The 27,098-nt window shown below is 47.7% G+C and overlaps 2 protein-coding genes across 4 annotated transcripts; one reads left to right on the top strand and one right to left on the bottom strand.

The window, feature by feature from the left end:
- The first annotated feature begins 6,766 nt into the window (after window positions 1–6,766).
- Window positions 6,767–7,265, top strand: LOC119976222 (mitochondrial import inner membrane translocase subunit TIM14-like). Its single transcript, XM_038816550.1, has one exon. The coding sequence runs from the start codon at window positions 6,825–6,827 to the stop codon at window positions 7,170–7,172; it is 348 nt and encodes a 115-aa protein (XP_038672478.1). The 5' UTR covers window positions 6,767–6,824; the 3' UTR covers window positions 7,173–7,265.
- A 48-nt stretch (window positions 7,266–7,313) lies between these two features.
- LOC119976217 (zinc finger protein 528-like) lies at window positions 7,314–26,399 on the bottom strand. 3 transcript variants are annotated; one of them, XM_038816538.1, is made up of 5 exons: window positions 13,885–13,928; window positions 11,670–12,550; window positions 10,732–10,888; window positions 10,483–10,641; window positions 7,314–8,649 (listed from the first exon to the last, which is right to left on the bottom strand). In XM_038816538.1, exons 2-5 carry the CDS (start codon window positions 12,111–12,113, stop codon window positions 8,387–8,389), a joined length of 1,023 nt encoding a protein of 340 aa, XP_038672466.1. In that variant the 5' UTR covers window positions 12,114–12,550; window positions 13,885–13,928; the 3' UTR covers window positions 7,314–8,386. The 3 variants fall into 3 exon arrangements, with proteins under 3 accessions (XP_038672466.1, XP_038672464.1, XP_038672463.1); XM_038816536.1 differs by lacking the exon at window positions 13,885–13,928 and adding an exon at window positions 26,134–26,399 and having other exon boundaries at window positions 7,316–10,641; XM_038816535.1 differs by having other exon boundaries at window positions 7,316–10,641.
- Between the last annotated feature and the right edge of the window lie 699 nt (window positions 26,400–27,098).

The following is a 27,098-nucleotide window of genomic DNA, read 5'->3' as shown; positions in this document are numbered from 1 at the left end:
GAATACAGAAAGGATAGACACTGTTGATAGAGCCTGACCATTATTCAAGGAACAACTGCACAACTGGGAAGACATCCAATCCCTTCACAGCACCATCATCTGGAAATTGGGCATGTCAGTGGAACATTGATATATCATCAGATCTGAAACTAGTCAGTGGTGTGGAAGTTTCCATCAGACCAACCTTGCCGAAGGTTTGGCTGTTCATGATTGGCTCCAAGTGTGGTGAGAGCTTCAATCATTCATCGAGACTCATGAGCACTGACTCCTTCCTACGGTGAGAATCACTTCAAGTGTGAGATGCACGGCGCAGGCTCATAGGATCTCCTAACAGGAAAGTTCTATCTGTTGTGCCAGAAGAGCAGCCACATGGAAGTGAAACCATTCACCAGCAAGGTGAGCAAAAAATCATTCTCAAACCCATCGAAGCTTAGCAGACACCAATATATTCACGCTGGAGAGAAACCATTCGTCTGCGAGGTGTGAGAAATCATTCACACGATCGTCAAACCTCCACTTACACCAACAGACTCACACAGGTCAGAAGCCGTTCAGGTGTGAGGTGTGTGTGTGCTAAAGCCTTCACAGTGTCATCGAGCCTCCTACACCATCAGGCAGTCCACACAGGGGAGGAACCTTTCAAATGTGAGGTTTGCAACAAAGTATTTAAACTGTCAGCAGCGCTCATGCAACACCGGCACAGTCACACTGGGGAGAAGCCGTTCAGGTGCGAAGTGTGTGACAAATCATTTTTACAGTCGTCGAACCTTTGTGTCCATCACCGCATTCACACCAGGGAGAAACCATTCAAATGCGACCTGTGTGACAAATCATTCTCGGACTCATTGACCCTTCGCGTACATCAGCGCATTCACACAGGAGAGAAACCGTTCCAGTGTGAGATTTGTGACAATGCTTTGACCCACTCCTCCGATCTCATCAAACACCAGAGGATCCACACTGGAGAGAAGCCAGTGCGAGGTGTGTGACAAGTCATTCTCAGGCTTATGGACACAATTGCATTCACACTGGAAAGAAATCGTACACATGTGAGGTGTGTGACAGATCATTCTCCGACTTATGGACACTCCGCAGGCACCACCTCATTCACACGGGGGAGAAACCATTCACCTGCGAGGTGTGTGACAAATCATTCTCATGATCATCAAACCTTTGTTCACACCAAAAGGTTCACACAGATGAGAAGCTGTTCACGTGTGAGGTGTGTGCTAAAGCTTTCAGTGTCATCGAACCTCCTACGCCATCAGACAATCCACACCGGGGAAAAACCTTTCAAGTGTGAGTTGTGCAATAAAACGTTCAATGTGCCATCAGCACTCGTACAACACCGACGCATTCACACTGGGGAGATGCCGTTCAGGTGTGAGGTGTGTGTCAAATCATTCTCACAGTCATCGGTCCTCCGCATACATCACCACATTCACACAGGAGAGAAACCATTCAAGTGTGATCTGTGTGACAGTTCATTCGTAGACTCTTCGTACCTTCGTGTACATCACCGCACTCACACAGGAGAGAAACCGTTCAAGTGTGAGATTTGTGACAAATCATTCTCACTCTCATCAAACCTTTACGTACATCACCGCATTCACACCGGGAAGAAACCATTCAAGTGCAATGAGTGTGACAAATCATTCTCGCAGCCATCAAAACTCCATGGACACCAACGTCTTCACACAGGAATGGAACCGTTCCTGTGTGAGATTTGTGACAAGGCTTTCACCCATTCTTCCAATCTCCTGAAGCATCAGAGGATCCACACTGGAGAGAAACCATTCCCATGCGAGGTGTGCGACAAATCATTCTCACAAGTGTGGTACCTCCGGATGCATCAAAGTAATCACACGGGAGAAGCCTTTCAAATGTGAGGTGTGCAGCAAAGACTTTATTAACTCCTCAAATCTGCTGCTTCATCAGAGGATCCACTCAGGGGAGTGAGAGGGAGATTTACAATTAAGTTTTTCTGAAGTCTTCGACTCTCCTGGGCCACCAGAGGATTCACACAGGAGAATTTATTCAGGTGCAATATGAGAGAGCTTTCACCCAGTCCCCACAATGTGTAAAATTCCAGCAGTTCTACATTGGAGAGAAACCATTCAGTTGTGAATGTGTGACACTCACAAGTCAGCCAATTTAACCTTTGACCAGATTTCCAAACATCACCAAAGTTCTTGTTTAAACTCAGAATCCTTTCAGTGCAGCAGTTTGTCTGCTGTTTTATCAATCTTCTATATAGTTTTGTAATTCACAATAAATACCTTGAACCCAACTACCTGAGTTAGCATTGCATGTTCCTATTCACTGAAACACTGAGCAGAATTGTTTTGATGTTATATTTGCCCGGTGCATCAACACAGTTGCACAGGGGAGAAACACCATCAGTCTGAGTTCTGCAATAAAGCCTTCACACAGTTGTCTGACCTCCCGGAACATCAATGAATCCAAATGGGATACAAACCCTTCCAGTCTGATGTGTGTCAGGATTGTTTCACCAACTCCTCTTCTCTCACAAAACACTGACATCACCACATGGATTTGGAGCTGGCTCACCTGCTTCCCTTTCACTGAGAGTTGTCTGTGTTGTTTACCCTCCAGTGCTCACACAGGTGAGCTGTCCTTCCAAAGCACTGTCTGACTCAGCAGTGTCTGTCTCCAACCTCTCCCACCATCAGTCCACTTATTTCAAGAAGGTCAACTTAACCTTTGACCAAATTTCCAAACATCACCAAAAGAAGACATCAATCTGTATCGAAGTTCTTGTTTAAACTCAGAATCCTTTCAGTGCAGCGTGGTTTTTCTGCTGTTTTATCAATCTTGTATATAGTTTTATAATTCACAATAAATACCTTGAACCCAACTACCTGAGTCAGCATGGCATGTCCCTATTCACTGAAACACTGAGCAGAATTGTTATTGATGTTATATTTGACCCCAGTAGAGTTTCCAACTACAAATCCACTAAGACTGCCTATGCTCTGCTTTACATTCCAGAATTGTGCTCTACCTCCATTCATTTGCTGCTAAAATTCTCAACCACACCTTCCTTATCTCTAGGCTTGTCAGTTCAAACCACTCCTCACTGGATCCCACATTCTATCCCCCATAAACATGAGGCCAGCCAATCTTTGCTGCCTCTGTCACATTTACCTTTTACCCCTCTACATTGAGTTCTTGATTGACTGAGAGCCAATGACAAAATTCTCATCCTTTTCTCCAAATCCCTCCATGGCCTTGTCTCTCCCAATCTCTGGAATCTCCTCCAGCCCCACAACTCTGTTATCTGCATTCCCCTAATTCCAAACTCTTCAGAATCCCCGATTTTAATCGCTGCACCATTGGTGGCCGTGACTTCAGCTGCAGAGGTGTTAAGTTCGAGTATTCTCTCCAGAAACCTCTCCACCTCTCCCCCATCCTTCAGCTACAGAGGTGATAGGTTCAGGAATTCTCTCTGTAAATCTCTCCGCCTACCCTTCATCCTTCAGCGAAGAGGTGATAAATTCAGGAATTCCCTCCGGAAACCTCTCCGTCCTCCTTTAAGACACTCCTTAAAACCTACGTGTTTGAAAAGTTTTTATCATCTGGCCAAATATCGTGGAGTAAAATATCCTTTATAAACGTAGGAACATCGGAACAGGAGGCCATTCAGTCCCTCCAGCCCACCATTTGGTTAGATTATGTCTGATTTGTAAATTACCTCCACATTTTTTCAAATTCCGCAATCCCCTTCCTAACATAAATCTCTCAATCTAATTTTACCTATTATCAGTTGTCATTTCAAAGTAGTGACTGCGTTTGGGGTGTTGGGCAAACTGAAGACAGGAGTTAAAGGGACAGGATTGGCCTGGAAAGCATGGTTGACGTAGTTCCCTGCGTGTTCGGATGGTTCACAGCTCGGGAGAAACATTGCATTAGTTTGTGTCAGTGGAAAGTCAGTGACAGAGTGAAAAGAGGGCTGAACATTAACTGCCCATATTGGTTGAAAAGTTAAACAGAAAGTTCCCTGACTGTCACAGAATGTGACAATGTCTTGAGAAGGAGCTTTGACATTTGTTTCTGGACCAAATTTTACTCCACCACAGATGGGACTGGAACCCACAATCCCTGGTTTAGGAGCCCAGCACCTTATCCATTAGGACACTGTCTGTACGAGATGGGGTTTGCTGAACCATTCAAATGCAACAAATCATTCCCACTGTCATCGAAACTCTGCATACGTCACCACATTCACACAGCAGAGTAAGCATTCATAATAAAAGTAGAAAATTATGGGTAAACTCAGCAGGTCGTGTAGCATCTGTAGAGAGAGAAATGGATTTAACGTTTCGAGTCCCGATTACTCTTCTACAGAACTGAGGAGCGATAGAGATGTAATGAATTATACAGCGGGAAAGGGCGGAGGAGCTGGGGCAGAATAGAAGGTTATGGAACAAAGTGCCAAAGTCTGCAAAGTGGTCATCTAGTGTGTGTTTAGTCTCCCCAATGTAGAGGAGACTGCATTGGGAGCAGCAAATACAGTCAACCAAATCGGAGGAGATGAAAGTAAAATGTTGGCTCACCTGAAAGGAGTATTTGGGCCCTTGGACAGTGAGGAGGAGATATAGGGGCAGGTGTTGCACCTTCTGCGACTGCATGGGAAGGTATCGTGGGAAGAGGATGCAGGGTTGGGAGTGATGAAGGAGTGGACCAGGGTGCCGTCCCTGCAGGATGGTGAAGGGAAGATGTGTTTCGTAGTGAGATGTTCGAGCAGAGGATGATCCTTTGAATGTGGAAGCTGGTGGGTGAAAAGTGAAGACAAGGGGGACCATGACATGGTTCAGGGAGGAAGGGGAAGGGGTGAGGGCAGATGTATGGGAGATGATTCAACCAGAGGGGTTTTCAAAGGTGGCATCACTGGAACAAATGCGGCGGAGATGGAGAAACTGGGAAAATAGGATGGAGTATTTACAGGAAGCTTGGTGTGAGGAGCTACCGTTGAGGTAGCTGTGGGTATCACTGGGTTTGTAATGGCGATTGTTGGTCAGTCTATCCACTGGAACTGCAGACAGCTCAAGGAAGGGAAGTTTTGGAGATAGACCATGCGAAAAACCAGTGACCTCTGTGACAAGTCATTCTTGGATTTATCAAACCTTCGCTTACATCAACGTATTCGCACAGGAGACAAACCATTCCAGTGTAACATCTGTTGGTAGTTTGAAAATCACTAGTTTTAGTGTGACTATCATTTTGTAGTTTGAATTAATATGTTCTTGTGTACTTTGTGCTAAATGAACCATGTTAATAAAAACTAAGCCTCCATTATTGGAAATCAGCCAGGTTAGTTAAGTAGACAGCCTTAATTATGAGGCAAATAACAAATAAGTAATACATTAATAGATGTGATAGAAAGGTTGGACATGTAATCCGGAACACAAAGTTCATATCTTTTGTAATTATAAATATAATAAATGCTTGATTATTAATACATATTTTTAAAATACTGTGGGAATCATAAGATGTCGCTTCTCAGACCCACAAATAAAACGATAACATGACTTGTTAACCTTGTCTGGAGAGAATGAATCGGCTCCTGTTCAACATGTCTCAACTGTAAATGGCAGACAGCTATGTCAACCAACGATTGGGGGACACTCAGGCTAACCCAAAATAAGAGATATAGCTTGAGAGAAAGCATTGTCTTAAAATTAAGACAACTTGCTTAATTAACTGAAAACCAATGGATTTAATGTCCTGAAATAAGGTTCTCACCTTGCTGTTAATTACACTAACATTCGGATCATGATACTTTGCTTTTTTTTCTGACTTGTTACCTTTTAATAGTTAATGAACTTTCTGAATTTACCATTTAAAGTGCTCTTTCTTGCCACATAGTTAAACCTCTAGAATCTGCTTTACTGGGTAATGTGAATTATAGACCGATCCTTTTCAGGTGACAGGTGTTTAACTAATACCATGGCTAATGTTTGTACTCTCCTGTCTGGGAGGAATACTATGCTGAGTATGGTGCGGGATTGTGGGGTCTCTATAGACCTGAGTTCCCTCAGCCCATCATACCGCGATGTAATAACCGTGATTATGTTTACCGTACATTCTTCCAAAATTCATTTCATGTTTTGGGAAATAACTTGATTCATTTTCAAATGTTTTGTCATTTTGGTTGATTTAAAGTTTTGTGTAAACTGAATATTGTGTTGTTGTTTGTCTGCTTTTTTTATCAATCTTCTGTAGATTTAAAAAAAAATGTATAAAAAATAAATTGAGTACCCAATTATTTCTTTTTCCAATTAAGGGGCAATTTAGCGTGGCCAATCCACCTAATCAGCACATCTTTGGGTTGTGGGGGTGAAACACACGCAGACACGGGGAGAATATGCAAACTCCACACGGACAGTGACCCAGGGCCGGGATTTGAACCCGGGTCTTCAGCGTCGTAATCGCAGTGCTAATCACTGTGCCACGTGCCGCCCTCTCTGTATAGATTTATAACTCACAATAAATTTACTTTTTAAAGCTGAAACCTAACTAACCGTTTTGTCAGCATTGTGTGTTCCTATTCTTTGAAACACCCAGGAGCCTACAGTAAGAGGCCTGTACACAATATATTGGTCACTGTGGCTGGTGTATTTTCTTCATCAGTGTGTTTGGAATTTCCAGTTCACAGGAAGCAGAATGTTTCCCTAAGAAAGAAAGATTTGGGCAGTCCTCATCGAGAATACCGAGAGGGAGGCGGAAAGAATGTCAATGCTGGAATGTAATTACATATATATATATATGTTAAAGGTAACCTGCCTTTCGGTTTAAGAGAAATGGCGAGCACTATGATAGCAGTCGGTCTGACAGTTGCTGCTGCAGCATTTGCAGGCCGCAATGTTGTTCAAGCTATGAAGCATATGGAGCCAGCTTTGAAACAAACCATTCAAAACCTGCCCAAGTCGGCTTTCAGTGGATACTACAGGGGTGGATTTGAGGCTAAAATGACCAAGAGAGAGGCAGCTCTTGTCTTGGGAGTGAGTCCCACAGCTAATAAGATTAAGGTCCGAGAAGCGCACAGGAGGATCATGGTGCTTAACCACCCAGACAAAGGTGGATCGCCGTACCTTGCATCTAAAATCAATGAAGCTAAAGATTTACTGGATTCTCAGAATAAAAAGTGATCTTGCAGGAAGACAAGTTGAACCACCATTTCTTCTATGAGGATGTATTAACTTTTTATGGCATTCTATTATGCTCATTTAACCATGTAACCCAGATCTATTTTAAATAAATCACCAGATGTTCAAAGAAAAGAAAAAAAAAAGAAAGAAAGATTTGCATTTTAATGTCAACATTCATAAACACAGGACATCTGAAAACTCTTGACAGGCAATGTCAAGAATTCTGAAGTGTAACAGTGTTGCAATGCGTGACTTGAACCCACAACTTTCTTACTCAGAGACAAGAGTCCTAAATTACGGCTGTCAACACTTATATTTCTGTTATACTAGGTTCAATTTCTAAGGGGTGAAGACCCAAGGCTGTACAGAATGCTTTCCCCCTGTAAACTGGCAGCCTGAAAGTTGGATTTGATTTAAAGTGCTAACTAGTTTGAGCTGCAGGTGTCGGTGTTGTCTTTGTGTCTGGGTTGCTGAGGAGGTGTTGTTTATTGATGCTTGTGACTTGAGGCAACTCACAGAGAGAAGCTAGTGGAATGTTGAAGAACTGTTTCAGGTACTGGCTAACAGTATTCGCAAAGAGAGAGAATGATCACAATCATCCTAGGTGTACTGTACGCTGAACAATATCACTCTCAAACAAGGCCTGGACTGGGACACCCAAAATGCCAGGAGAGGGGAGTGGACCGGAACGTCCCAGAAAACATAAATGGAACGGGACACTCCTCGTAGAGAAACCAGATGAGATGAATGATGAGACCTCCAAAATTGGAGCTGAACATCCTTAGCGGTGACACCTGGAAAGGGTTGTCAGATATCAGTGAGCGCCTACTTCACAATCCCAGTCAATGGAAAAGCACTGGTTCCTTGTCCTCTTCCCCTTTCTACTGCACCCATGTGTACATCGCTCCTATGCTTGTACTGACCCCACCAATGCATGTCATCGCTGCCTTGGATGCTGTGGGTCTTCCTCTTCTGATCTGCTGTCAATCACATCCGAGGATACACATCCCACACTGATGTCAGTTTGAAAGCCTCCGAGGATGAAGAATGCTATTCCCACACCAGAAATCTCTGTCAAACGTTTACCAGGGAAGGAGCAGTTTTTTGTTTAAAGAGATGGCATCCTGTAATATCCACACTCGTTCAGGAATGAATATTCAGTGCGTGATGGATTACGATTCTTCTATTATATCCCATAATATGCACACTAATGTTCAGGCAGTCTGACTATCCTGTGGGCAATCAGGTGCGGAAATGCCCCTTTTGCTGTCTGAGAAGATCCAGCTCAGAGACCTGTTTACTCCATGCTTTGTGCTGAGCTGTTTGACTGGAGAAAACCCAACCTGGAGTAAAGGGTCTGAACGTTGGGATATTAATTCCAGGTGGAGGAGTTGAACTGGCTGACTTCTGGAATGAGTGCGATGGAAGCTGGATGAGGCAGTGGGTTGGGTAGAAGTCCTGTCTTTGAGAACCGGCACTGTATTAAAGTTTGAAAACATAAAGCAGTTGTCACCCCTCACACATTCCCCACATCCCATGCACGCCAACCGATGCCCGAGCCACCCCTCCAAGGCTTCAGACCCCGCCCCCAATATCTGCCTCCCACCCAGTCCACATGGCCCTTTATAATCCCTATGCAAACTCGGTAAGAATTCAAATCAACCCATGCCACTACCCATTGTCCTTACACCAACATAACAACTCAAACTGTATTCCCAATGGGCAAACCTCAGGGCCCATGCTCAGGTTAAAAAACAATCAAGTTTGAGTGTCTATTACAGGCTTTATTTTTATTTTAAACAACATTGATTCATGAAAAAAAACAATTACTATATTTACATTTCCTCAATTACATTATGCCTTACAACAACAAACCCTTCATTAAATTCCATAATCCCGTGTAAAAGTACTGAAATTCATAGTCCCACTACAAGTAGTCCCACCACAAAGTGTTCATAACCACTTGATTCTGTCAAACAAACGGTGAAATAACAGGTACCCTCCTGTGATAATGGATGGTTGTGAAATCTTTCATGCAACATCAATCCAGTCAATCACTAAGTTGTATGTCAATGGACACAGTGGAAGGCAATCATTTTTAACACTCCAGAAATTTTCTTCAGTGTTAAAGCAGGAGTTTCAAGTGTCTTAACTGTATAAACTCCACACGAGTGACACAGGACAGGATCAAACCCGGGTCCTCAGCATCGTGACGCAGCACTGCTAACCACTGCACTACCGTGCTGCCCTTTGACAGCTCCCTGAGCTCTCAATTGCAATGAGTTTATGCACTTTCCATACACATTCATACATATTTTTACCAATCTCAATGGATAGCTTACATCTTGGAGTATCTTTCCTCTATCTATCCAAAAAAATCAATGGAGTTAAGACCTAATTTGTGCACTTTGGTTTTTAGAGACCTCCCACACAGGTCATTCCTATGGGCAGCTGCCTCTGTGAAATGTGTAAATCTCGGCCCGGCCCATTCCTGATCCCATGAAAATGGGAGGTGCTGTGATCAGGGGAATAGGACTCATGGATTCGGGCTTTGTCCATCATTGTCATGATGATGGAGAGGCTCTCCATCATGCAAATATCCAGACAGAAAATTATCCCTTGGGGGGGAGAGATAATGGTGTTGAGGAGGCAGTGTTGGAGGGAGGCAGCCTAATATCTTCCACGTCTCCCCTGACCCATGACGTGACCTCTCCTGTGTCAGAGGCATGTCCAGCAGTAGATGTCTCGGCACTGGGCTGCTGTTGGCCAGAAGGTGCAGGCACTACAATCTGAGATAGGATCTGCCTAATTTCATTCAAAGTTTCATTGCAGAAGCTAACAAAGAGCTGCTGAAGAATCTCATTGTTTCTTTGTAGATGTTGAAGAATCTCATTGTTTCTTTGTAGATGATGCTGAAGAATCTCATTGTTTCTTTGTAGATGTTGTTGAAGAATATCATTGTTTCTTTGCAGATTCTGTCTAACCTCCACCTTAATTTCAGTCAAAGTTTCCTGAAGCAAGTTAGAAGTGACCTGACAACTCTCTGTACTTTGAACCTGTTCCTGATGTAAGTGCTCATGGTGCTTCAGATTATCTTCATTTTCTTCATCAGCAGCATGGGCCTGATGTTGTCCACGTGCTTGTGAAGACAGTGGAGCTTCTGCTCCCAGAGCCATAGGTTCCTCACCTCCAGAAGGTTCTGAGCGCCCTCCTTCCACCACAGTAGCCAGGTCATCACAGGCCTCCTCCTTCACACAAACCATATTTAATTTTAACCCACCAACACTACCCTCCAAATCAGACATCTTACCCTCCTGACACTTCTCTCCCTCCTCCACTGCAGCTGCCATGCCACGTCGCTGTGAGGTATTCACCACAGTCCCTTCCTCATCAGCCCTTTCAGGAATCTCGGTCGCTGCTGCCAACTCTCCTCCATCACCATTTGATGTGTCCATGGACACTCGTGTATCTGTCAGAGGAAGAAAATCACAATTATCATCTTTTGTCATATAAACTAACTCTCCTCCTGATGGTTTAAACACTCCGCTGCTGACATCACCTTTGCTCATCCCCATATCTGATCCACCATTGGCTATCGTGGAGTTGGAGAGATCAAACAGCTTCCTCGTGAACTCCTCCTGTTCCGTCAGCTCCTTGATGTACGGAACCCGCCCTCCAGTCAATGAACGCTCCTGGGCGCTTTGGGTCAGCTTTACCTAAAGGAAGTAATTAAAATAGAAAATGAATCATAGTCCAGACTTTGCTGTGCTGTCTTGGGACATATTTTCTGAGTTCTGGAGACAGCTTTCAGCCTGCACCCAGGGGGTCTTCTGCTTAGAGAGACAAAGTCAGAGCAATCTTGTCCATTTGAGGTGAAACTGGTGCAGAAACTTCTACACACACTGATGTCTTCTTTTGATGATGTTCGGAGATCTGGTCAAAAGGTTAAATTGACCTTCTTGAAATGATTGGACTGATGTGGGAGTTTTTGGAGACAGACACTGCTGAGACAGACAGTGCTTTGGAAGAACAGCTCCCCTGTGTGAGCACTGGGGGGTAAACAACACAGACAAATCTCAGCGTAAGGGAAGGTGATCCTCAGTGTGAGTATGCTAGTGTCTGCGGAGGTCTGATGACCGTGAGAATTTGTCGCTCACGTCAACATGAATGATTTCTTACCAGCGTGTGCAGAGAGCTGATTGGTCTGACAATGATCAAGGCACATGGCTGGGGGGAGGGGGAGATCAGGGTATTGAACTTGATGATCAGCCATGATCATAATGAATGGTTGAGCAGCACGAAGGGCTGAATGGCCTCCTCCTGCTTTTATTTTCTATTTATGTTTCTATGTATACATGTCAATGGTTTGTTTCCGGTGTGATGTGCTGCTGTGTGCATAGGGAGGATGACTCAGGGAGTGATTTGTCACATACTGTACATATGAATATGTTGGTGTACGCAAGAAGCCAATGAGTCCAAGAATAATTTATCACATACCTTGCATGGGAACGGTTTCTCCGTGTGAATGCGTCGGTGTTGCCGGAGGTTCGATGACCGTGAGAATGATTTGTCACACACCTCGCATGTGAATGGTTTCTCCCCCGTGTGAGTGCGTTGGTGTTTACGGAGGTTCGATGACAGTGAGAATGATATGTCACACACCTCACATGTGAATGGTTTCTCCCCTGTGTGAGTGCGTTGGTGACTGCGGAGACTCGATGACTGCGAGAATGATTTATCACACACTTCGCATGTGAATGGTTTCTCCCCTGTGTGAATGCGTTGGTGTATGTAGAGGTTGGATGGACGTGAGAATGATTTGTCACATACATCACACTTGAATGGTTTATCCCCTGTGTGAATCATCTGGTGCCTCAGGAGAATCGTAGACGTCACAAAATCTTCATCACAAACATCACACCTGAATTGTTTCAGTTCCATGTGGCTGCCCTTGTGGCAACAGTAGTTTTAACAGATGGTCCTTAGATCTTCTGAATCTGTGCACTCATCCTCATACTTGAAAAGCCTCTCACCTACAGGAACGAGTCAGTGGTTCATGAGTTTGACAACACTTGGAGCCCACTCACACTTCTTCCCAGTCTCACCCTGACCGATCATCCAGAGCCGAACCTTCGGAAAGGTTGGTTCTGATGGAAGGTTTAATACCATTGACCAGTTTCAGATCTGTTGTCAAAGCTCCTCTTATCCAACCAATTTCCAGATGATGGTTTCACTGCCAAGCTTCTCAGTGTTGAGCAATACTGTGAAGGGACTGGATGTCTTCCCACAGTTGTGCAGTTGTTCCTTGGTAGATAATCAGGATCTATCTGCGGTGTCTATCCTCTCTGTATTCTCTGGTGTAGTACGGTGCAATCATTCTGTAAAACAGGAAAAGGAAATATGATTTCCTCTAACTCCCTCTCCTCATTTGCTGAAGGGGCTGACTCTTCAGTTAGAGACTGTTCCACTGTGAGTGCCAGCCTGCTATGTCCACTGTGAGTGCCAGTCTGCTATGTCAGTCTGTTATCCCCCTCTGTGGGGGATCAGCTAAAAGTCCTTTCTTTTTCCTTTCTTGACTGTCACACACCCTCTGCTTCCAGCAGGGACACTGATTAGTGACCAGCAGCAGACAATATGGCTACTTTCTTTCCCCCACCCACACCCCTACTTCCCAGACAGCAGGAGGACAATGGAAAAGACAGTCGGGCAGAGTGCAAAACGGCTATCAATTCACTGTGAGCTCGGGTCCTTTGTGTTTAATCTAAAAACACAGAGGAGAAATGTTAATTCAATGGAGATTTTGAAATTTATCCCATTGTTTTCCAAAATTATTTGGGCAGCACGGTAGCATAGTAGTTAGCACAATTGCTTCACAACTCCAGGGTCCCAGCTTCGATTCCCGGCTTGGGTCACTGTCTGTGCGGAGTCTGCACGTTCTCCCCGTGTGTACGTGGGTTTCCTCCGGTTTCCTCCCACAGTCCATAGATGTGCAGGTTTGGTGGATTGGCCATGCTAAATTGCCCTTAGTGTCCAAAATTGCCCTTAGTGTTGAGTGGGGTTACTGGGTTATGGGGATAGGGTGGATGTGTGGGCTTGGGTAGGGTGCTCTTTCCCAAGAGCCGGTGCAGACTCGATGGGCTGAATGGCCTCCTTCTGCACTGTAAATGCTATGAAAACACACTGGGCAGGAAGTCCTGGAAGCTGAGGAAACTATTTCTTCAGCATAGCTGATTGAAGGGTACTGATTTATCTTGGAAAATTAGATGCACTGCACAGATTCACACTGCACACCCAAATTCAACTCTCAGACACAGCACTGGGCTAAACTAGCAAATCCAAACCCAGGCTTCTGGGAAAGGCCGAGGCTTTCAGGTAAAATCTTTAAAGAAGACATTAAAAGACATTTCAATAAATGTTTCTCTGCCCCTCCCAGATAATTACACCTCACTTCTGATATTCAGCAATGACCCATCAACAAAACAGCCTGTAAATCAGAAGGGAAATGTTCCCAATAAACACCCTCAATATCCAACACACAGCCAATCAAACAGCTCAGCACAAAGCACCGAGTAAACAGGTCTGTGAGCTGGATCTTCTCACACAGCATAAGGGGTATTTCCACAGCTGATTGCCCACAGGATAGTCAGACTGCCTGAACATTAGTGTGGATATTGTGCAATGTAATGATTGTAAATTGTGCTCCTTCACTCACCATCTCCTGACTTGGTTTTGAGTCCCTACAGGAAGTGAAGCAGCTGTGGTAGAGGAAGAGGAGAGAATGGGCGGAGTGGGTGGGCTCTCTGATTGACGTCTCTCACAGACAATCCAAATATTTCTGCAGTAACAGGAGTTTCCTGAAGGTTGTGAAACTGACCGGGGAAACGGAGGTGACTTTGAGCAGCAGATCAGGTGGGGATTTAAACTTGTCATTGTCCCATCTGAATGAAACCTCACTTCATAATAATAATCTTTATTAGTGTGACAATTAGGCTTACATTAACACTGCAATGAAGTTACTGTGAAAATCCATTGCAGCTGCTGTCTCAATGCCATTGGTAAACGTTTGACAGAGATTTCTAGTGTGGGAACAGCATTCTTCATCCTCGGAGGCTTTCAAACTGACAACATCAGTAGATAGACGGGTACAGATAAGAGAGGGACAGAGTTGGGAGGGCACAGTAGAGACAGGGTCACAGTAGACGACGCATGGGAGTGAGGGACTGAGAAGAGAGTGACAGAGTAGATGGCGCCAGTCTTGGGGAGCAAGTCTGAGTGACTCTGACTTTGGGATTAAAAATTTGTCTTGGGGAGGAGCAGGAAAAGTTGAGGACAGTGGAGAAAATTTGACTGACCAGCCAGAGGTGAGTTGATTTTAGGCAGCAATATCCAGTCTATCTGTTTCTCTCCACAGGAGCTTCCTGATCTGCTGAATAGTTCCACATTTTTGATTTGATTCTAGTTTTTAAAGCACAGAAACAGACCTTTCGGCCCATCTGCTTTCTACCGGTGCTTATCCCCACACCCCCACTACTTGCCTTCAAACAACCGCGCAACCTCAAACAAACCATTGTTTGCAGCAAATTACCCAGCCTTCAGAACAGCGACCACGACACCACACAACCCTGCCAGGGCAATCTCTGCAAGACATGCCAGATCATCGACATGGATACCACCGTTACACGTGGAAACATCACCCACCAGGTATGCGGCACATACTTGTGCGACTCGACCAATGTAGTCTACCTCATACGCTGCAGGAAAGGATGTCCTGAAGCATGGAACATCGGCGAGACCATGCAGACACTGCGACAACGAATGAACAGGCATCGTGCGACAATCACCAGGCAGGAATGTTCCCTTCCAGTCGGGGAACACTTCAGCAGTCAAGGGCAGTCAGCCTCCAAGGCGGTCTTCAGGACACACGACAATGCAGAATTGCTGAGCAAAAACTTATAGCTAAGTTCCGCATGCATGAGTGTGGCCTCAACTAGGATCTTGGATTAATGTTGCATTACATTCACCCCCCACCATCTGGCCTGGACTTGCAAAATCCTACCAACTGTCCTGGCTTGAGACAATTCACACCTCTTTAACCCCCTATCTCTGGATCTGTAATGATTTGATTACCCGCAAATGCTTGCATTCCAAGCATTGTCTGGCATCTCTGACTTTGTCTATATAAATGTTTCTGGAACCTACTTCTCCATTCACCTGAGGAAGGAGCAGTGCTCCAAAAGCTTGTGTTTGAAACAAACCTGTTGGACTTTAACCTGGTGTTGTAAGACTTCTTACTGTGCTCACCCAGTCCAACGCCGGCATCTCCACATCATTCGTCATTGGATTTTTTTTTTTTAAATAATTTTTATTGGAATTTTTTGAAAAATATATATCAACAAAACAATCATAACAATAACAATAATAAACACCCCCCTGGCACCCGTAACAACGGATATAACAAACCCCCCCACCCCCAATAAACAACAAAATAAATGAACAAAAGCAAATTAACTTAAACACTATCCCCCTAAAACCCCCCTTCCCCCCCCCCCCCCCCCCCCCCCCCCCCTGGTTGCTGCTGCTGCTGACCTAGTACCTTATCGTTGAGCCAGAAAGTCGAGGAAAGGCTGCCACCTCCTAAAGAACCCTTGTACCGACCCCCTCAGGGCGAACTTGACCCTCTCCAACTTAATGAATCCCGCCATGTCATTAATGCAGGTCTCCACACTCAGAGGTCTCGCATCTTTCCACTGCAGCAAGATCCTCCGCCAGGCTACTAGGGATGCAAAGGCCAAGACATCGGCCTCTTTCGCCTCCTGCACTCCCGGCTCCAACCCAACCCCAAATATCGCGAGTCCCCAGCCTGGCTTGACCCTGGATCCCACCACCCTCGACACCGCCCCGCCATCCCCTTCCAGAACTCCTCCAGTGCCAGGCATGCCCAGAACATATGGGCATGGTTCGCTGGACTTCCCGAACACCTGACGCATCTGTCTTCGCCCCCAAAGAACCTACTCATCCTAGATCCGGGCATGTGGGCCCGGTGCAGCACCTTGAACTCGATGAGACTAAGCCTCGCACATGAAGAGGAGGAGTTCACCCTCTCCAGGGCATCCGCCCATGTCCCCTCCTCAATCTGCTCCCCCAGCTCCACCTCCCACTTAGCCTTCAGCTCCTCTACCGACGCCTCCCCCACCTTCTGCATTACCTGGTAGATGTCAGACACCTTCCCATCCCCGAACCACACCCCCGAAAGCACCCTATCCCTTACCCACCGTGGGGGCAGCAAAGGGAACCCCTCCACCTGTCGCCTAGCAAACGCCTTGACCTGAAGGTACCTGAACATATTCCCCGGGGGGAGCTCAAACGTCTCCTCCAGTTCACCAAGGCTCGCGAACCTCCCGTCAATAAACAGGTCTCCCAACTTCCTAATACCCGCCCTGTGCCACCCCAGGAACCCGCCATCCATGTTCCCTGGGACAAACCGGTGGTTACCCCACAGCGGGGCCTCCACCGAGCCCCCCACTTCACCCCTATGTCGCCTCCACTGCCCCCAAATTTTGAGGGTAGCCGCCACCACTGGGCTCGTAGTGTACCTCGTTGGAGGGAGCGGCAGCGGCGCCGTTACCAGTGCCTTCAGGCTCATGCCTCCACAGGACGCCACCTCCATCCGTTTCCATGCTGCCCCCACCCCATCCATTACCCACTTATGTACCATCGAGACGTTAGCTGCCCAATAGTACCCAGAGAGGTTGGGCAGCGCTAGCCCCCCTCTATCCCTGCCCCACTACAAAAAGACCCTCCTTACCCTCAGAGTCCCGTGCGCCCAAACAAATCCCAGAATGCTGCTGTTCACCCTCCTAAAAAAGGCCCTCGGAACGAAAATGGGGAGGCACTGAAAGAAAAACAAAAACCTCGGGAGCACCGTCATTTTAACGAACTGTACTCTACCCGCCAACGACAACGGCAGCATGTCCCACCTTTTAAATTCCTCCTCCATCTACTCCACCAACCTAGTAAAATTGATCTTGTGCAGAGTCCCCCAGCTCCTAGCCACCTGAACCCCTGGTACCTAAAACTCCTCACTGCCCTCTTTAGCAGGAGCCTACCAATCCCCTCCTCCTGATCTCCCGGGTGTACGACAAACAGGTCACTCTTGCCCAGGTTCAATTTATATCCCGAGAAACTCCCGAACTCAGCAAGAAAGTCCATCACCTCCGGCATTCCCCCCACCAGGTCTGCTACATACAACAGCAAGTCGTCCGCATACAGCGACACTCCGTGCTCTTCCCCACCTTGCACCAAACCCCTCCACCTCCTCGACTCCCTGAGAGCCACGGCAAGAGGCTCAATTGCCAGCGCAAAAAGCAAGGGGGACAGGGGGCACCCGTGCCTCGTCCCACGGTGGAGCCTGAAGTACTCGGACCTCCTCCCATTTGTTGCTACACTCGCCATCGGGGCCTCGTACAGCAACCTCACCCATTTAATAAACCCCACCCCAAACCCGAACCGCTCCAACACCTCCCACAAGTACACCCACTCAACCCTGTCAAAGGCCTTCTCCGCATCCAATGCCACCACAATCTCCGCCTCTCCTTCTGCTGCCGGCATCATTATCACATTTAGCAGCCTTCGCACATTAGTGTTCAGCTGCCTCCCCTTCACAAAACCCGTCTGATCTTCATGTACCACCCCCGGCACCCAGTCCTCTATTCTAGTGGCCAAGATCTTCGCCAGCAACTTGTCGTCTACATTCAGCAGTGAAATCGGCCTGTATGAACCGCACTGAAAGGGGTCCTTATCACGCTTCAGGATCAGGGAAATCAGCGCCCGAGACATCGTTGTGGGCAGAACACCCCCCTCCCATGCCTCGTTAAAGGTCCTGACCAACAGGGGGCCCAGCAGGTGCGCATATTTCTTATAAAATTTAACCGGGAACCCACCTGGTCCCGGCGCCTTCCCCGACTGCATGTGACCAATCCCACTGACCAGCTCCTTCAACTCGATCGGCGGCCCCAGTCCCTCCACCTGCTCCTCCTGCACCCTTGGAAATCGGAGCCTGTCCAAAAAATTCTCCATTCCCCCTCCCACCGCCGGCGGCTCCGACCGGTACAGTTCCCTATAGAAGTCCCTAAAGACTTCATTGACCTCTGCCCCCTGCCGCACCACATTCCCATATCTATCCTTCACTCCACCAATCTCTCTAGCCGCGTCCCGCTTACGCAGCTGGTGCGCCAGCATCCTGCTCGCCTTCTCTCCATACTCGTAGACCGCTCCCTGCGCCTTCCTCCACTGTGTCTCCGCCTTTCTGATGGTCAATAAATCAAACTTGGCCTGCAAGCTACGCCGTTCCCCCAGCAATCCCTCCTCCGGGGCCTCCGCGTACCTCCTATCCACACTCAACAGCTCCTCCACCAGTCTCTCCCTCCTCTCCCCCCTCTCCCTATGGGCTCGGATGGAGATCAGCTCCCCCCTAATGACTGCCTTCAGAGCCTCCCACACCATCCCCACCTGGACCTCCCCAGTATCATTGACCTCGAGGTACCTCTCGATACATCCCCGAACCCTCCTACGCACCTCCTCATCAGCCAACAACCCCACGTCCAGACACCAAAGCGGGCGCTGGTCCCGCACCTCCCCCATGTCCAGAATTGGATTTATTATTGACCGTCTTATATTTCTGGAGTCTAGTTTTGGACTCTCCCACACAAGTGGAAACATCTTCTCCCCATTTACATCCAAATTCTTCATTCTATACTTCATTGTTTTAAATATTTCTCTGATGTTCCGCCTCAGCCTCCTTTCTAGGAAAAGAGTTTCAGCCTGTTCAGTCTTTCCTGATAGTTACAATCTCTCAATTCTCAATTTCATCCTTATCAATGTTTTTGCACCTTCACGTTCCTTTCTGTTCTTTTTCAATATATTTATCTGAACTGTGCACAGCTCTCCAAGTGTGGTCTGAACAAGGTTCCAGACAAGTTCAATTTCAATTCTCTGCTTTTCAATTTGATTTCTTCATATATCCTAAAGCTACCTTGGTACTTTTAATGATTGATGAATCTGTAGTTCTGTCCTTGCACAACTTGTAAATATAAACTTTGACAAAGGATCATCTGGACTCAAAACGTTTGCTCTTTTCTCTCCCGACAGATGCTGCCAGACCTGCTGAGCTTTTCCAGCATTTTGTCTTTGGCTGTAAATGTCATAATATCCACTCACGTATATAATGAGATGCAGACAGGCAGTGATTGACACACAGGATGACCAGTAAGCACACAACACAGTGCAGGCAATCACCAGATAGGACACTACCACTATAAAGCCAGAGGGGACTGGGTTTCCCACTCTCTCTGGACCCAGCCACCGAGACAGTCAGAGTCCACGAGCTAGCAAGTGCAAACACCATGCGGTAGCTAGTAAGTCTGGTCAGGCTACTACAAGGTCTCCAGTCAGTTCAGTTTAGTGTCGACCCATATACTGAATATGTATATCAGTTCTATCGTTGAATAAAACAGTTTTGGATCTTCTCCAGTGTTAGACATCTGTTTCTAGCTTCCCTGCATCGAATGCAGTCCACATCAAACCAACCTGCCTGTCACATCATGGTACCAGAGTGATACTGATCTTGACGGACCTACCTCAAGTGAATCGGCATTGACCAGCAAACAGCCATCCGGTGAAATGGAAAACATCCAGCCTCTTCCGCAGCTCCGCACCTCTGGCAACCTCGCCGCCAATTGGAAAATCTTCAAGCAAAAGTTCCTCTTGTACATCGAGGCCTCCCACCTCGAAGCAGCATCGGATCCCAGGAAGATCGCGCTATTTATCTCCACCGCGGGGGACCACGCCATCCACATCTACAACTCCCTTACGTTCGCTGACGGCGAAGACAAAACAAAATTCAAACAGTCCTGCTTAAGTTCGACAGCCACTGCGACATTGAGGTGAATGAGAGCTTTGAATGGTACGTTTTCCAGCAGAGGCTTCAGGGTAAGGATGAACCTTTTCAGTCCTTCTTGACCCATCTCCGCATCCTAGCGCAGTCATGTAACTATGACTCGACGGCTGATTCCATGATCCAGGATCAGATCGTTTTTGGAGTCCACTCCGACTCCCTTCGGCAGCAGCTCCTGAAAGTCAAACAGTTGACCCTCCCTGTCGCTTTCGAGACGTGCGTTGCCCATGAGCATGCTAAGAATCGTTACTCCCACGTCAGGGCGGCAGAGATTGCAAAGCTGGCCTCCCACGAGGCGGAATGGGTGCAGGCCAGCGCCCATATGCAGGACCTGAGCATCAAGGAGAGTGGCCGTTTTGCACGCTTTTCCCGGGTCGCTGCGCATGCGCGCCACGACCGAGTGGACGACGAGACCGAATGGATGACGTACGTCGACCGACCGCACTGCGCATGCGCGATGGCGCACGGAACACGCTGACGCCGGCGTCATGACATGTCTGAATTGTGGCTCCGCCCACTTAAAGCGGCAATGTCCGGCAATAGGACGCTGGTGTCTCCAGTGTGGCAAGATTGGCCAATACGCAGCCCTTTGGAGATCTGCTCCACCGCTCAGCAGCCAGCGATCCCAGCTGCGGCGCAGAAGTGTCCGCTCAATACAAGACATGCCAGATTCCGATCCCAACAGCCCAACTGACCCTGATACTGAGTGCCTCAAGTTTTCATATCGGGTGGGCATCATAACTACACATGCGCTGCCTTCCACCACAACGGCGCAACGCCTCTCGATCCTCAGTGTGGATCCCGACGACGAGTGGTGTGCTGTCCTCAAAGTTAACAAGGCTCGCATCTGATTTAAACTAGACACCGGCACATAGGCGAACCTCATCTCAAAATCCGACCTCAACACCATCCGCGCTAGACCAAGCATTCTTCCAACGGCCTGCCAGCTCCTTGACTACAATACCAATGCCATAGCTGCCAGTGGCTCGTGTCAACTAGGGGTATCCAACAAGGCGATCAAGGCAACATTGCGGTTTGAAATCTGTCGGGCCTGACAGAGCGTCCCTGCTCGGTGCTCGAGCCTGCAAGCTCCTGAACCTGGTTCAGCGAGTCCACACCATGTCATCATCACCGGCGACGGCCTCGCCTGATGGAAACTTGCAAGCAGACATAGATGACATTATCACGCGGTGCCACAGCGTATTCGATGGAATGGACACGCTCCCATACCAATATAAAATCCTGCTCAAGCTGAACGCCACCCCTGTAATTCATGCACCTTGCCGGTGCTGGTACCCCTCAAGGATCGTCTGAAGAAGCAATTACAGGACCTCCAAGACCAGGGCATCATATCGAAGGTCACAGAGCCAACAGACTGGGTCAGCTCCATGGTCTGTGTAAAGAAGCCATCAGGGGTGCTTCGCATTTGCATTGACCCTAAGGATCTAAACCGCAACATCATGCGGGAGCATTATCCGATACCAAAACGAGAAGAGTAGACTAGTGACATGGCTCATGCCAAATTCTTTACTAAGCTGGACGCCTCCAAGGGTTTTTGGCAAATACCGCTGGATGCGTCCAGTCGCAAGCTGTGCACGTTCAACACCCCATTCGGTCGCTACTGCTACAACCGGATGCCTTTTGGTATCATATCTGCCTGCAAAGTATTTCACCGCATCATGGAGCAGATGATGGAGGGCATCGAAGGGGTGCGAGTATACGTAGATGACATAATTAGCTGGTCCACAACGCCCCAGGAATACATCGCTCACCTCAAAAAGGTATTCCAGAGATTTTTTTTAAAAATTTAGATTACCCAATTATTTTTTCCAATTAAGGGGCAATTTTAGAGTGGCCAATCCACCTACTCTGCACATTTTTGGGTTGTGGGGGCGAAACCCACGCAGACACGGGGAGAATGTGCAAACTCCACACGGACAGTGACCCAGAGCCGGGATTCGAACCTGGGACCTCAGCGCCGTGAGGCGGTTGTGCTAACCACTAGGCCACCGTGCTGCCCTAGGTATTCCAGAGATTTAATGAATATGGTCTCCAGCTCAACAGGGCCAAGTGCTCATTTGGTCAATCGGATATTAAGTTCCTAGGTGACCACATCTCGCAGCAGGGCGTGCGGCCAGATGCCGACAAGATCTCGGCGATCAACGCCATGAAGACCCCGGAGGACAAGAAGGCGGTCCTCCGCTTCCTCGGGATGGTCAACTTCCTCGGAAATTCATTCCCAATATGGCATCCCACACCACGGCCCTCCGCCATCTCGTCAAGAAGTCGACGGAATTCCAGTGGCTGCCCACGCATGAAGAGGAATGGTGTGAGCTGAAGGCAAAGCTCACCACAGCCCCAGTTCTAGCGTTCTTTGACCCAACCAAGGAAACCAAGAGATCAACTGATGAAAGCCAGTTCTCGTCCTGGGCTCCAGTGACGTATGCCTCCAGGGCCATGACGTCCACTGAGCAACAGTATTCTCAGATTGAGGAGTGTCTGTGTCTCCTGACAGGAATAGTCAAGTTTCATGACTACGTTTATGTCCTGCCAAAATTCATGTTAGAAACGGACCACAGGCCTCTAGTCCACATAATCCAGAAGGATTTAAATGACATGACACCTCGGTTACAGCAAATTCTTCTTAAACTACGCCGCTACGACTTCGAACTGGTCTACACGCCAGGCAAAGAGCTGATCGTTGCAGATGCCCTATCCAGGTCCATCACCACACCGTGTGAACAAGGTGACTTCATCTACCACATAGAAGCACAAGTGCAATTGTGTGCCACCAACCTTCCGGCCTCTGACGAACAGGTGGTCCAAATTTGTGAGGAGATAGCAAAGGATCCTCTGCTGCAGCGTGTGATGCAGCACCTTACCAACGGCTGGCAGAAGGGACAATGTCCCCAGTTCTATAACGTAAAAGACGACCTGACGGTGGGAGAGGGAATCCTTCTGAAACTCGACAGGATCATAATTCCTCAGAGTATGCAGGCTATGGTTATGGGCCAACTCCATGAGGGTCACCTTGGGGTCGAGAAATGCCGACGCAGAGCTCGGGAGGCGGTCTATTGACCGGGCATAGCCAGGACATTGCCAACACAGTCCTCAACTGCCCTACTGTCAGAAGTTTCAACCAGCTCAACCCAAGGAAACGCTGCAACAGCACGAGATAGTGACCTCTCCGTGGTCCAAAGTAGGTGTCGACCTTTTCCACGCCAATGGCGTGACTACGTATTCCTGGTCAACTACTTCTCCAGTTACCCAGAAGTGGTGCAACTGTCCAACCTCACGTCGAAGGCGGTAATCAAAGCCTGCAAAGAAACGTTCACCAGGCATGGGATACCGCTCACGGTGATGAGCGACAATGGTCCTTGCTTTTACAGCCAGGAATGGTCTGATTTTACACAGTCCTACAATTCTGTCACATAACCTCCAGTCCCCCACTACCAGCAGTCAAACAGGAAGGCGAGAAAGCAGTTGCTGTGCAAAGCTGCCGACTCAGGCTCCGACTCCAACCTGGCGATGCTGGCATACAGGGCAACCCCACTGTCCACTGGGTTGTCTCCAGCGCAGATGTTCATGAAATGAAAGGGACAATGCTGGAAAATCTCAGCAAGTCTGGCAGCATCTGTAGGGAGTGAAAAAAACTAACGTTTCAAGTGTGATGACTCTTTGTCAAAGCTAACACAGAGAAAGTGGGAAATATTTATACTGTGGAGCAAGAATGAAAGATGAGTCATAGCCACAGAAACGCAGGGAAACTTGGTGCTAATGGCCACAGAAACCAAGGGGAAAGAGTGCTAATGGCAGTACCCAGAGAGGACAAAAGATGTGAAAGGTCAAACAGCAGGGAAACTAACATCAGAGGATGAACTGTAGGTGTGGGGGGGAGGGGAAAGCAAAGAGGAGAAAGGTGCAGGAAAGAAAGAAATGGTAAAAGACAGTTAAAATGAAATGAAAACAAATGGTGCGAGGGCCTCACGGTAGCATTGGTGGTTAGCATCAATGCTTCACAGCTCCAGGGTCCCAGGTTCGATTCCCGGCTGGGTCACTGTCTGTGTGGAGTCTGCACGTCCTCCCCGTGTGTGCGTGGGGTTTCCTCCGGGTGCTCCGGTTTCCTCCCACAGTCCAAAGATGTGCGGGTTAGGTGGATTGGCATGCTAATTGCCCGTAGTGTAAGGTTAATGGGGGGATTGTTGGGTTATGGGTATACTGGTTACGTGGGTTTAAGTAGGGGTGATAATTACTCGGCACAACATCGAGGGCCGAAGGGCCTGTTCTGTGCTGTACTGTTACTAGAGGTGGGCTGATCATCTGAAGAAGCAGATGCTCATGAATCGCACTCTGAGGACCACAGTTCCAGCCATCCATGTTCCAGACCTTGACCACCTCATGGTCTTACGGGGCAGCACGGTAGCATTGTGGATAGCACAATCGCTTCACAGCTCCAGGGTCCCAGGTTCGATTCCGGCTTGGGTCACTGTCTATGCGGAGTCTGCACATCCTCCCCATGTGTGCGTGGGTTTCCTCCGGGTGCTCTGGTTTCCTCCCACAGTCCAAAGATGTGCAAGTTAGGTGGATTGGACATGATAAATTGCCCTTAGTGTCCAAAATTGTCCTTAGTGTTGGGTGGGGTTACTGGGTTATGGGCATAGGGTGGAGGTGTTAACCTTGGGTAGGGTGCTCTTTCCAGGAGCTGGTGCAGACTCGATGGGCCGAATGGCCTCCTTCTGCACTGTAAATTCTATGATTACAGAAAATGCAGCAGTCACGGTCCCAACGGAAGGCCACATACGATGCTCATGCCACGGATCTACCCGAACTGGCCCCAACTGATCATGTTCGGTCCAGTTGCCTGAGGGCGGCTGGTCAGCCTAGCTGTTGTTATCAAACAAGTGGCCCCAAGATCTTTCCTTGTCCGCATGGCTGATGGCTCCCTGCAATGGCGCAGCAGACGGGCATTGCGAAGAGTTCCACTCCCACTACCTGACCAAGTGCCCCGCCGCCTACAATGCCTCCTCCGGACGTACCCTACCACGAGGCCACCGATCTACCAGCAATCCTGCCGGCAAACGCGACCACCGCGATCCCACCTCTCCACGTGCAGGCGGCTCCTGATCCACCTCTGCGGCAATCAACAAGAATTCGTCGCCCACCACAAAGACTGAATCTGTAGACTGAACTTTTGTACATTTTGTGACTTCATCGATTTAACCTCTGTAAATATTGCTTTGTTTGCCATGTATCTGCACTATTGGCACCTTCCTATGTATATACGTTTATTCAGACACCTTTCGTATATAGTCAGGCATATACGCACATACACCTTGGTATTTATTTAACTACAAAAAAAAGGGGAGCTGTCATAATATCCACTCATGTATATAATGAGATGCAGACAGGCAGTGATTGACACACAGGATGACCAGTAAGCACACAACAGTGGAGCCAATCACCAGACAGGATATTATTACTATAAAGTTAGAGGGCACTAGGTTTTCCGCTGTCTCCGGACCCAACCACCGAGACAGTCAGAGTCCACGAGCTAGCAAGTGCAAACACCATGTGGTAGCTAGTAAGTCTGGTCAGGCTACTACAAGGTCTCCAGTCAGTTCAGTATCGTGTTGACCCACAGCTGAATATGTTTATCAGTTCTATCATTGAATAAAACAGTATTGGATGTTCTCCAGTGTTAGACATCTGTTTCTAGCTTCCTTGCATCGAGTTCAGTCCACATCGAACCAACCTGCCTAACACATCAGTAAATATAACAGTTGCTCCTCCCTCACCTCTCCAATTGAAATAATCTGTCCACTTGAAATAATGAAGATAAACTATTGTTATTTTCAAAGCTCTATTAAATCAGCCCATAGTCTCTACTTTCCTAAGTGGACACAGCCAGCTCTTGGAATCCAATGGAGGCAAAATACTGTGAATGCTGGAAATGTGACAGAGATGCAGAAAATATTGAGATCAAGAAACATCTGTGGAGAGAGAAGCAACCTCTGCAGCCTTTGACATGCCCGACGACACTGTCCTCTTCCTGCAACTCTTCGGTGTTGTCCAGTCAGTGGGACTTCTATAACTTGTGGCGCTTTATCCTCTTCAGTTGTATGCAGAGAATCTGCTGCAATGGTGAATCTTCCCACCGCCATCGCTCTGGTTCCTCCCAAGGGTCAATCTCTGCTTTTCAAATCGATTCAGCCGCTCGGGCTCGCGCTTCCTCACATTCCAACTCCCGAACGCTGGGCGCCAACCGCTTCTGCGCACGGCAGACTCCCAGAACTACAACTCCCATCAGGCGCGCTGCAGAACAGCAACCCCCATCAGACATTGCGGGCTGGCTTGTCCCCTGATTCCAGAATGCCCCTCCTCACTGCGCAGGCTCCGGGCCATAAGCAGTATGCGTAATGTGGATCTAAGCGGTTGAGAGTCTGTCTGGAAAGCGGTTGCGCAGAACTGGCCGGAGGCTTCCCCCTTCTGTGTGATTGGCTGCAGGGAGGGATTGCTGGCCTTTGAGTGGCTGTGACAGACGTCACTCAGAGAGTTGAGCTGTTTGATTGGCTGTGTGTTGGATATTGAGGGTGTTTCTTGGAAGCATTTCCTTTCTGATTTACAGGCTGAGTTTTGTTGATGGGTCATTGCTGAATATCAGAAGGTGAGGTGTAATTATCTGGGAGGGGCAGAGACACATTTATTGAAAAGTCTTTTATTGTCTTCACAGATTTTACCTGAAGGCCTCGGCCTTTCTCAAAAGCCTGGGCTTGGATTTGATAGTTTAGCCCAGTGCTGTGCCTGAGAGCTGAATGTGGGATGTGCAGTCTGAGTGAGTGCAGTGTGTCTAATTTCCCAGGATAAACAATCAGCTACTCTGAAGAAATATTTTCCTTGGCTTCCAGCACTTGATTTCCCAGCTTGATTTATTCAGATAAGGGGAGGAATTTCGGTAAATTGGAGTATAGAATGTG

This window comes from Scyliorhinus canicula, chromosome 13 (assembly GCF_902713615.1).
Source record: "Scyliorhinus canicula chromosome 13, sScyCan1.1, whole genome shotgun sequence".
NCBI classification, from domain to species: Eukaryota; Metazoa; Chordata; class Chondrichthyes; order Carcharhiniformes; family Scyliorhinidae; genus Scyliorhinus; species Scyliorhinus canicula.
The sequence above is the reverse complement of the archived record's forward strand: the minus strand, read 5'-3'. Positions and strand labels throughout refer to the sequence as shown.